The sequence below is a fragment of the Sinocyclocheilus grahami genome, unplaced genomic scaffold (assembly GCF_001515645.1).
Source record: "Sinocyclocheilus grahami isolate Dianchi unplaced genomic scaffold, SAMN03320097.WGS_v1.1 scaffold598.1, whole genome shotgun sequence".
In the NCBI taxonomy this organism is placed as follows: Eukaryota; Metazoa; Chordata; class Actinopteri; order Cypriniformes; family Cyprinidae; genus Sinocyclocheilus; species Sinocyclocheilus grahami.
In genome coordinates this window covers 175,661-188,496 of record NW_015505777.1, presented here as the reverse complement: position 1 = coordinate 188,496, position 12,836 = coordinate 175,661, and the positions used below count along the sequence as shown (strand labels likewise).

At 34.8% G+C, this 12,836-nt stretch overlaps 1 protein-coding gene across 1 annotated transcript in view; it reads left to right on the top strand.

Annotated features, from left to right (window-relative positions):
• Nucleotides 1–1,204: 1,204 nt before the first annotated feature.
• LOC107557315 (receptor tyrosine-protein kinase erbB-4-like) overlaps nucleotides 1,205–12,836 on the top strand; it is a gene marked incomplete at its 3' end in the record, with an annotated part of 183,188 nt that continues 171,556 nt past the window's right edge. Inside the window, exon 1 of the mRNA XM_016240701.1 lies at nucleotides 1,205–1,508. Within this exon, the coding sequence (XP_016096187.1) occupies nucleotides 1,430–1,508 (79 nt within the window). The remainder of the gene's footprint in view (nucleotides 1,509–12,836) is intronic.

Sequence of the window (12,836 nt, the reverse complement as noted above, 5' to 3'; positions counted from 1 at the left end):
CATTCTTGATTGTAATGTGAGGGCCTCTAGTGGTTAGGGACTGAACAGGTTAATGGAGTTGAATTTATGAGGTATCAGTGTCACAGTGCCACCTTATATACTGTAACCAACTCATACAGAGAGATCATAACTCATTTAAATGCTCCGTAATATCATTTTAAAATCATTCTTGGTATTGATAACTAAAGAGCATGGTACGGCTGTAAGAGGAAAATGTTACTTTATTTGAATTATATTATGCCTAGAAAACATATATAATAATAAATGTGTGAATTTATAAGTTAATCATTTATAAGTTTTATTTTAACAACTTTGTCATATTTTCCCAAATTAATTTAGTTATAATAGGCGACCTGAAAATGGTGAAAAATATGTTCAAATCCTTTTGAACATATCATTGTATTTATGTAAAGCAGAAGTTTTCAAACTGGTATCCAGGAACCCCTAGGAAGCTGCAAAAAAAAATTAATAAAGAGAGAGAGGAAGAAAATTATATTTATATAATATATTTTGACATTACTGTTTCATTCTGCTTTTTTTAAAGACTATAAATCATGAAAGTAATCTGTAAATTACTTTAAATTACAAGAAAAAATTATTTGATTGAAATTGACAGCCCTAGTTTTTAGTGATAAAGTGAAAAAAAAAAATGTATTCACGTTTATGCCTCATTTATTTCTAGGTGTTCTTTGCAATGTAGATATTTCCCAGAATACTTTGTATGTGCGTTTCTCTTAACCATTGCCTGTCAGTATTATTATAAAACAAAACTTTCAATATAAAGCTGCTTTGGAACAATATTTACAGTGCTATACAAATAAAATGGAATGATATTAAGATAATTATTTCAATCATTTGTGTTGGCTTTAGCTAAAATTAACGATGTATTGTCTATATCAAAATACGTAGTCCTATTTCATTTTGCAAACAACATATTGTCTTTTCAAAATCACACTATTTTACAGATGAAAATATCGAGTCCCTCGCAAGAGGATCATCATATTTGGGCATGAAAGAGTTTAAAAGGCGCTGACTTAACAGCACTGAAAGCAGGTGTATATGTAAAGCAGTCTCTGGTGGGCGTGGCATCGTTTGTTATAGCGCCTCTTTTGACCATTCATAATTCAGGTAGGCGGTGTTCAGCACAAGGAGGGGCGTGTCTTGACGCTCAAACCGAAGTTGCGAATCTGTCGAGATAATGAAATGGTAGCAAGTCGTTCAATCCGGATAATCAGAGTATCAGACACAATTATTTTTCAAAAAACGAAAACAGTGCATAAGCAAACCAGTCCAGCTGTGTTTATTGAATGTGCTCTGAAACGAAGACGTAAGTGTGCGCGCTGGAGACGCAGACGCTGGACTGCCAATGCCCGGATTCTCTATTGATCATGCTAATGTATGGAGCTATAACTTCTTAAAATAAGCAGAAATGTGGCCGGCTCGCTTTCTTCTCTTCTTCTGCCTCATCGTCATAATTATGGTGGTTCAGAGGATCAGCGGGCAGTCAGGTGAGTGATAGTACCGGTGCGTAAAGGTTCTTGGCAAGCTCCGCACTTGTCCGGTGTGCACTGTTGTTATAGACTACTTTGCTGCACTTAAACGACCGGCGATTGAAAGACTGAAATGTATACTTAAGGTCCACTGTATCCCTCGTGTCTTTATGATGGCCAGAGGTGGAATCCATTGGAATCACACGTACTTAAGGACTCAATGCAGCATATAACATATCTGTTATTTCGTCCAGTGGTTATTCTGTAATATTATCAAATCAGTAGTCTAATATCTACATGACTGTACCAGATAATCTGGTTTCATCGATAATTATCATGTTCTGAAACAGACTGGCTCATGTTAGTTCTATATATTTTTGTAGCAGATTGAATTTAATATTGGACATGATGGTGATGATTTAAAAGTGTTATGTGGGATTACTTGTAATACACATGCTTATAACTTTTGACCAATAGCTGACAGTCACCAAATTCATAAGGTGTTGTCTGGAGGACATTGTGCCAATAATGTCACAAAGAAAGTTTTGTGTCAATACACCAACACTGAGATGCAACCTTAGTCTGGCATGCTTGCTGTCAAACTTGATGACATGTCAGAGAACTTTGGAATGTAAAAGAAAACATTTGATATCTTAGTCCAGCATGGTTTGAAGATGATCTGACCCTAATTTAGTGAACATCCAATATACTCTGAGAAGGAATTAGAAAAAGTAGTTTTTAATACATTTCAAAATGGCCGGATGCCCAATTTGGCTGACGTCATGACTTTAGGCCAAACAATTGAAAAGTGATAAGCAAAACCAGTAATTGGCACTGTCCACAAACTAATCAGGTACTGATGCCAGTGATATATAGCAAGGTTAGTTTCAATAGGCCAAATCCTTGCAAAGATTTCTTATATTTGGCTACCTTGATGCTAAATTTGTTGATGTGTCACTTAAACGATTTGGTAAATAAGATCGATTATGTTTGGGTTTGACGAGAATAGTCTGACGGTGATTTGAACCAAATTTGATGAAGTTCAGGTAAGTGCTGTAGGTGTAATATATATGAAGAGTTCAGATGCAAAGTACATCTGATGTTTTTCTTTAAAATTAGCATTTATTTCTGGCTACTAGCTATGTATAGGTTTCTATGTAAGTACATCTGAATGGGTTGAGGCTGGGATTTAGCGCATTTGAAGTGAAAGTACTTGATGAACATATACTATGAGTGGAGAGCATTCACTCAGTATCGTTATCTAATTTTTGACCAAGATGGCTTTTAGAGGCTTTTGCATTGGAACTCTTCATATATACACCTACATGTACACCTATATATATATATATATATAGGACCTTAATATATATATATATATTCCATATATATATATATATATATATATATATATGGAATTGAAAATGGGAGAAATTGCATGACTTAGCATGTTCCAAGGAAGAAGAAAAAAAAGTGCAACTTTGACCTGTCGGTGGCGCATGAGAAAATGAGATCGCCATCGGGAATGTTGAGATCCTTCCCAGTCAGTGTGATAAATTTCACAACTTTCTAGCATATGGATCCATGGGTTGTCATAGACTGCCAGTCAGGGGAGAGTCTATTTTAATATGTCGATGCGCGTAAAGGCGCTTGGTGGAACGCAGCGCGGGAGCACGCTCAGCGGAACGCGCATTTCCTGCGCGCTTGGCATCGCGCTGCGGACCCCTACGCTGTGTTCAAATAGCTGCTCAGCATATTTCTGCATCCCTACTGTGAGAAGCGAACTCAGCGTTGGCGGTGCATGAATAAAGTTTTGTTGTGCAGTGTATGAACAAAGAGAAATATGGAAGGAGGTTATCATGACACATATGAGTGAGTGTTATGGCGCAAAACGGTGTTAAGCATGTATCCAGGGAGGCAGACTTGTGTACTGTTGGTTTATGCAAGCAGTTCTTATAATGCATATATCGGCTGACTGGATTAGAAAATCACATCAAAACATGTCCATGCTGTTGTTTACGTCAAAACGAAATTGTGATATTGTTTTCATGGTGATTAAGATTTTCCATTAAATTCTAATTTTATTTCTGAGTTTTTGTTTTTTATTGCCATTATTCTTAACTGTCATTTTCATCAGTGTATTACAGTAAAATAAGGTAGTACATTGTTTTTTATCAATTGCGATCATAAATAATTGATCATCTGTGATTATTTGTATAATGGTCAAACTTACTTTTGATCAAATTTTGTTCAGATATCAACTGAACAATTGAATGCATCTCTGTTTGGAGAGCATCTTGTATTTACTGCTCAAATAATAAGGTGAAGGTCAATTTGAGGACTGTAAGATCACAATAGTACCAGCATGATTTCAATCACTGGAGTCTATTTGTGGAAGATAAATTTAAAATCCCTCATGCAGGAAATTAATTTTTCACAAATTATTTCTGGGTCATCAGGTTTCATATTTTTGCTGTAAATTTTTCCCCCCTGTATGTCTTCCTTTATCTAACTTCTGCTTCAGCTCACTTTCTGCAGATAAATGACACAACATCTGACCCAGGCTGAGATGTGACATTTAAGTTCTAAAGGATATGAACTCGGGGAAAGCAGTCAAATTATTACTTGGATTAAGCTCCATTTGAGAGCCCCAATGAGTCTCCCAGTAATTAAGCTTGTCATTGATATGGTGTCTAGACATGAATATATTTTTATGAGCAGGCAGGAAATGTTTGCAATTTTAGCCAAGCTTAATCCTCTTATTAGGAATTTATTTGTCACGGAGTCATAACTTTAAATGACACTTGTGGTCCATGCCTTTCATTACAGGGACATTTATTGTAGTAATATGGACACTAAATGGTTAATAAAGTTTTTGACAATTTTTTCGTAATAACTAAATGAAATATTAGATAGTATTAAATATAAAATTTTTGTTATTTCAAGAAACCACGAAACCTGCCTAAAACACATGCATTTAAAAAATCACCCAAAAATCTAAATCCAAATAAGAAAATAAAATAAGAAAAATATATTTAATTTTATTTTATTTCATTTAATTTTATTTTATTTTACTGGACATGATTTTGTGAGAATCACACACATAGTTTAACAATATTAATTGTCATGTATTCAAATTTCTAATTATTATTAAATAGTTTTTAAAACTTTCTTTTGAAAAGTTATAAAAGCTTTTTTCTGCCTCAAATGCCTGAAAGCAAACATCACAAACGTGTCAGTTCTTTGGTGTGGAGTAAACCACTAAATCAATTATAATCTATAGGATAGCCCTTTTTTAAAGGGTCTTCAGAATAGCCCAAAAATATATATTTTTCTCTAGCTTAAGGGGTTTTTGTTGTTGTTGTTTTCCACCATTTGACATTCTTCTCTGAAAACAAATGTCTGCTGGTCTCTTTCTGTGGTTGTAGCATGGCTTCTGTCTTTTTGCCTCTAAGACACTGGCCCCCTCCTTCATCCTCACTGTCTCCTCACTGTCTCTCAGTCTTTCTCCATCCTCACAGAACTGTTTGGCTCGGTGCCTCTCCGTCAGCTGTGATCCATTACTTCCCATGCTAATGTGATCATTTATACAGTCACACAGCATCTGAAACCGAAACAAAAATCTGCATCTAAAGACAGCTCACGTTTTAGCACAATTAAATAAATTTGAGTTTTCAAATGTAAGAAAAATGCAACTCCATATACACCAATGTTAAATGTTGGTTATGCTTTTACTTTAAGATAATTTCTTGAAATGAGTGATGGTGAAAATTGTCCAATGTGAGTATTTTTCCAAAATCTGAAAATATAATTAAGTTGTTTTTTATTGAAGTTGTCATGCAACTTTTCTGTGTTTGTGTTCACTTTATTTGACTAGCTTCTGCAAAGTGACAGATGAACTTGTGACAAAATATTCTATACTTTTAGTGTATATTAGTTTTATTGGATGCATGGCCTTCGTGCCAACAAGCAAAGACAAGCCTTTATATGGTCAGTTGTGTTTTCTTATTTGTATTCAGCATTGTTTTTCTCTGCTGTCAGACTTGTGAGCCTTTTTTGGGTCGCTACTCAGTTGAGAAACACTGGTTTAACAGAAAAGAGAAGAGAGTCGTCTTTGTGCAGTTTATTGTGAACTAGCGTGCTGTTGTGCAGGTGGGAAACATTGTCCACTTTGTCCTTTTAAACTCTCCCTTGTGTACCAGTGACCTGTAATAAATGAGCTTGTGCTCAGAAATGGCAGCTGTGGTAGCGGATGGCAGAAAAGGTAAAGAGGGAATGAAGGAGAGAAAGCAAAAAGGAGTGAGCGATAAGCATTTGTACTCCAACATCTGTGTCTTCTTGTGTCCATCAAGCCTCATGGTAGGGCTGCACAATTAATCGAATTTCTACGAACTACGAATTGCCACAATTATGTAATCGTTCAAAGCCGCAATTAATCGTTTAAAGTCCACTTATGTTATTCTGCATGCTTAGGATTTGTTTTTTTTTCTTTCTACAGGTTATCATAAGAGTTTTTCCATTGTTTTAATTTTAGTTTTAATATAACATTATAATACCATGCATATTTTAAATTGTTTTTATTAGTTAAAGAAGAAACCAAACCAATGTGTATATATGACATTTGAGGTTTAGTACTATAGAAAAGCAATACAAGTTTTTCAGTTAGAGTGTTTTCAGCTTGTTTAAATTGTGATAATCGTAATTAATAATCGCAATTACAATTTCAAGGGAATAATCGACAATTATGATTTTTGTCATAATCGTGCAGCCCTACCTCATGGCATTACTTTTGTTGCTCTGTTTAGGTGAGATAGAGGGCAGATGTCATATTGCAACCCTATAGAAATATCACTGCAGTTTCTCTCAGTTTAAAGGTTCATAAAACTCCTACTGAGATGGAAGGGTGATAGTGTGTCACCTTGGATTACTGATTCAAAAAGACCTTGTGCGAAACTATAATCGTTGCTTTATGTTCGCAGTGGGGAGCTCATCACTTATTTCACTCAGAGCAGTGAAAGTTTTGGATGAAAGGATATCAGCTGTCATCAACTTTATTGTGAAGTGAGAAGTGTAACCTTATAATGCACACTTAAGTTAGAGTAGATGCTATATTTACTCAGATAAAAAGTCAGCTGTTATTATTATTTGCAAGCTTTACACTTTTATGTTTTACACTATTATTTTGCAAATTTTAAATTAAATTATAGTAGATGCTATATTTACTCTTTTTTTTTTTTTGAGTGCATAGAAATTGATGCAATTATTTACTAGCTCACTTGCTTTAAATCTCTAAATGAACAAATGAATCATTTATGTCATGCTCTTTAAAATCATTCTGCATTCATCTGAGCACTTGGCTACCAGTACAGTTTTACTACCTATATATAGCTGGTCACTGGTAAATTCTTGGGGTTGGGCAATGAGTTATTGGACACCCTTTTACTATTTGAATCCATTTCTTATTTTATCTCTCTGGGATATCCAGCACCTGGAATGATGGAAATTGCATGTAGCTGCTGGGAATGGGCTGTACATTGCATGAATGCAATTTCACACACATGAGCAAATTAATGTTTCACAGAACTATAATAACCTGACTGAGTGCACTGTCTGAAGTTGAACAATGGCTGGATGTTATATATATATATATATATATATATATATATATATATATATATATATATATATATATATATATATTTTTTATTTTCAAATAAAGCCAAGGTAACACTCATTTTACATACAGCACGCAATGAAAATGACATGAATATGACAGTGGGCAACTGCATAAAGTGCAGCATAATTTGAAATCACGTATATATATATATATATATATTGTATGTACTGTGTAATGGTGGAGTTGTGGTATACAGTCTATATCAAAATAAACCTTTCAACTCTCTGTATTGTATCATGTAATTCATAACAAAAAGTTTGACAAAAAAGTCTGACATTTTCTTATGGAAACAGAACCTTGTTGTAAGGTGTCAATGATATTCAGTCTATAAACCAGTTTTAGGTTGAATTATTCAATATTGTGATATATGCTGTACATTAGGGCGATTCGACAGAAGCTGCGATTGTCATGCGTATCTTTCAGTGAAGCACGGTTCTGTGATCAGCAGTAAATCTCCATCCAAATGCCAGAGGGCGCTCTCATGCTGAAACACCAAATATGCCTCGCAGAAGAAACCCAGAAAATGCCTATCGCTGCAGCTGAATAAACAGAAGATTCAACTGCTTTCATTGATTCAACGTGACTAATAAACACACGACTACGGCAATACAAGGTTTATCTGAGTTCTTCTTATTATAATTTTAATTAAAATAAAGTATATTTATAATGCAATGCCTTTATCATTGCTTGAATACTATGAAATATCTTGCGTGCCTTATTCTGTGTAAGAAGCCACATCATCTCACAGAAGGATTTATTTCAAACACTCGACTGACGTTATGAAGTGAGTTTGGAGTAAAAATATGTTATTAAATGTGGTATTTTCAATTTTTTTCAGATGGAGCAGCATTTACTTCACAGAGCCGTAGTTCACTGAGTCATTATCGCGAACGATTTCTTCGATTACTGACGTTATGATTTTTTTTCCGTAACTTGTCAGTGAACTACGGCTATGTGTAGTAAATTCTACTCCATCTGAAAGCACGTGATGATGATTTCCTGCTGATTACAGAACCGGCTTTTTTAACAAAATGCGCATGACAATCGCATTTGATTAATCGTGCAGCCCTACTGTACATTTACAATAATATACAGTTAAACATACAGTAAAATGCGATTTTGGTAATACTTCTCACCCTTAGTCTGAGCTTTGCATCATCACCATGTGCAGAAGAGATGGTAAATACTGAGCATCACTGATGCCATAGAAACAACCCGGAGCTCTGAAACTGTATTTGCTACTGTATTTGTGTTATTTTATGTGTCAGTGAAGTAGGTACATGGAGAAGCATCTTCATCATAACTGTATAAAAACATCACATCTCAGTGTGTAAGGCATACTGGAGTGCTGTCACAAAATGATGTCCCTAATGGCATCAGTTTGTGTCAAAGATGGCATTTGTGATTTACTGAAACATCTTCCCATGTGCCGTACTTGTGTTCTTATACTTGTGTCTAGCTGTGCAGAAACCAAGAAGAGCTGTATTTTTTTTTCTGTGCTGAGAAATTTTAGAAAAATCAGTTTTTGCACTGGTTATTTTAAATATGTTATGTGTCTGTTTTATGCGTTGGATTTCTGTACAGCAACTGAGTGGTTAAACTACCAACTAGTGGTATACTGATATTCACCAAGGCCAGTAGTTGAATCTATCCGTTTGAACCACCTTCCATATGGATTCAAATACACTTATTATTGATTTATCATATCACATATTATCTGTTTTTACTTATTATCTGTTTTATTATCTGAATAACACAGAAGCGAGAAGTTCCGAAACAATGTACATTTTAAACATGCAACTTACGGTAAAGTCTTCAGACTTAGTACTTTCTGCTGCTGGATGACAAAAGGTCTGAAAAATCCTTTGTAACTGAAGGAGGAACTTGAGCCAGATTTTATCATTAGAGATTTTTGGATGGCCTCTTTTGACTTTGCTACCACTCAGAACACCTTAGTAACTGCATAGCAACACCCCGGTAACCACTCACGACACGGCAAATTGTAGTCTGTTCACTGGTCAAATATTAGTAAGATTTTGGTTATAGTCCAACACTGATTCCCTAGGCAATGCAATCTTCATATGACAATGATAATTATGATAATGGTGATGATGATAGTCATTATTATGTCCTTTGTGTATGTGCTGTGACTGACGGTTCCAGCTGTTAGAATGGATGTAAGCAGCCCTGAAGGTGGCTGAGGGAAGGAAAACAATATTTGTGCTCGAGAAGTCATTGAGATATATATTATGTTATGTTTACTGAGGTCTGATGATGATATTTAATTGATATAAATAATTTTGAGGGGAACACTGATTTGTGATATTATTTCATGCTTGCAGACTGGGAACCTTAATGTATTTACTTATGAGATGAACTAAATATATTTGAAAATTATATTACAAATTAGAAATTCAAATATTAATATCCATTTGCATTGTATTTTGCCCCAAAATATTGTCCAATGTATTATTATTATTATTATTGTTACTGTTATTATTATTATTTAGTGACTGTTGAGCACAGCTAAAATACATGCAAATATATAATATTTTTTTCTAAATTAAAAAGTATTTATACATAATTGTAGTATTTGTACAGATTTATGCTAGTTTTAATTGGGAAAAAATATATATTTATTTATGTATTATTATTAAAACACACACACACACACACACACAAAAACATTTTATTGCAGAAAGAGAATCACCATTGATTAGAGAAATGGGAAGATATTAATGGGAATTAATAGGAATAAACTGAGCACAGATAAAACGCATGCAAACATGTAATATTTTACTCTAAATTATCAAGCATTAGTACATAATTTTAAAAAGTACTTTTTAATGTATTTATTATTAAAAGGCAAACAAACAAAAAAAAAACATTTTATTGCAGAATGAGAATCACCATTGCTTAGATAAATTGGATTAGATGTATGGGATATAATGGAATTTATTTCTTTATTTTTTAAAGTGTGCAAAGACATTGAGGTAATTAGAATTTTAGAGGAAAATGTACTTAATTATCATGAAAATAATGTCACAATGTAAAATGTTAATGCTCCTCCTGCTGCAGTGATATTTATTAAAACATGATATATTGTTGGTATATTATTATAAGGGAGTGTAAACACCCGTGCAGAAGAGTCCACACTGAAACTGCCTTCCTAATTAGGCGAATTAGCTGGAGATCAAAAAGGAAAATTAGTAGCGCGGCGCCACATGTTTTGTGCCGAAGTAGCCTGTGCTCATTTGCATGACAACACATGTTTGCTCCTCATTACGGACAGCCCTGACAATATGTTGCCTGATTGGACAGATTGCTTGTCAGGAGAATCCAGGTCTTGCTTGCCAACCTGGGACCAAGTAGCATTTTAACAATGCCTTTCAGCATTCAGGAAGAAAACGCATACGTTCTGTAATCTTAAAAACATTTGCATATATAGAATAGTATATATCTGGGATCCTTAAATCTGGCCCACGAGATCCACTTTCCTGCAGAGTTTAGCCCTAACCCTAATCAAACACACCTCAGCAAGCTAATCAGTGTCTTCAGGACCATAAGAAAATCACAGGTAGGTGAGTTTGATCAGGGTTGGCGCTAAACTCTGCAGCACATTGGCCCTCCAGGGCAAGATTATATATATATATATATATATATATATATATATATATATATATATATATATATATATATATATATATATAGCGAGAGAATATATATATATATATATATATATATATATATATATATATATATATATATATATATATATAAAACACACACACACACTGAACCACGGTGCTCTTTTATAGTCTAATATTTTTTCCAGCGCCAATCAATTAACACTAAATCCCAATTTTACAATTAATACTAAAGCATTTAATTGCCTGAAAGGCACCCTGCTCTCTTACATGCTGGTTTCTGCCATATGTGGCCTGTGATCTGCCCGCTGTTAGTTCAGTCGAGTCTTACTCTGGGCTGTCTGTCACATTGGCTGGCAAAAGAGCTGTTCTTTGTGAAATGAAAGTGTCCCGCTGGATGTGATGTTCAATTCATCAGCTCCAGCCCAGGCTGGTTTGATAAATGACATGGATGCTCTCCTCCATTGAATGCGCACACACAATGACAGTCTAAGCCACAATTGTTCTCCTGTGTCAACTGCACAATTAAATGAACTAAGACATTTTTAGGGCACAAAAGCACAGAAATAAACTGACATTTAGTTTTAGTTTAAGCTTTGTTTTATATATTCATTGTAAAATATGCAAATGAGACAATATACTGTATATACAACAGAACAACAGTAATTCAACAAATGTACAGAGATAAAAGATGAAGAAAAAGTATTGCTATTGTTATAACAACTTATTAACATATATTTTGTGAAACATACTCTTTCTTATAGCTTTGACCTTAAGTGAAAAGTTCTCATTTCATGGAGAGACACTTTTAGAGCAGTTTTATCGTTCAACAACAACAACAAAAATATCTTTCAGCAAAATTTGAGTTTCATACTATTCGTTGAGTCATGCATCTTCCTGGGTACTTTGGGAAATCTAACTAAAGTCAGACCTTATGATGTATCTGCCATTTTTTAATAGCATATTCTCAGATATTATGAGATTATGTTTTTGAAGTCATCTTTCAGCTGCTATTATCGAGAATAATGTTACAGCATTAGTCATCTATTGCTAGTCAGATATTGTCTAGGGGTATGATTCTCGCTTCGGTGCGAGAGGTCCCGAGTTCAAATTCCAGACGAGCCCCCACCCATCCCCAGTCTAGTGTTGGGAGTGGGCGTAACAGATTAACCAAAATTTATACGGAAGAAATCAATAAAAATGTGGAGGAATCACTCCAGTCCTCTGCTCCAGAAAAATGCAACAAAAAAAACCTAGTTTGGTAAACTTAATTTATTTAGGAAAGCCAGAATTATGGAAGCAATAAATGTCTTCAGGAGATAGCCTGGCCAAAACAACAACCAAAATAGCAGCTGACTAACAGGAGGAGTACTAAATAACCTATGCGAGTAAAAGAAAAGACAATCAACAACATAAGCTTTCCTCAACTCCCTCACTAACCAAAAACAGGGATAAACAGGAGTACAAAATAAAATGGCACCCTCTCCCTACAGCTTCCAAACTAAGCATAAATCAAATAAACCAAAATAAGTTTTTTTTAAACAGTACCTTTTAATACCTTAACAAGAAAAGTAAGATAAAAGTAAATTTACATACACTATGTGGTTACCACACACATTGCTAGTCAACAGGGATACAACTTACTTAGAAGTATTAACTTAACAGATAACTATTTAAGTTATCCCCCAATCAACAGACGTCTTAAAGAGGAAACACCCAACACAAGTCTGGAGCAGGGGAAAAATGAGCCTCTCCAAACAGTGTTCACTCTGCTCTTTTGTAGCTCTGTTCCCTTTCAGTCGGTCACTCTCGACGTCACGTCGGAGGACCGACGAATTGGGATCTCGCTTAGAGGGACCAATCTACTTCGAGTGTAAACTAAACGAGCCAATGCACATTGGCATGCGATTATTGCATCCAGCTGCTGCTGATCACAGCGTGAGTATAAGTAGGCAGCAGATGCAGCGCATATTCAGCTTTTCGCTTTGGAGCCGAGCGATCACATCGTTCTGCTCCTGACTACTC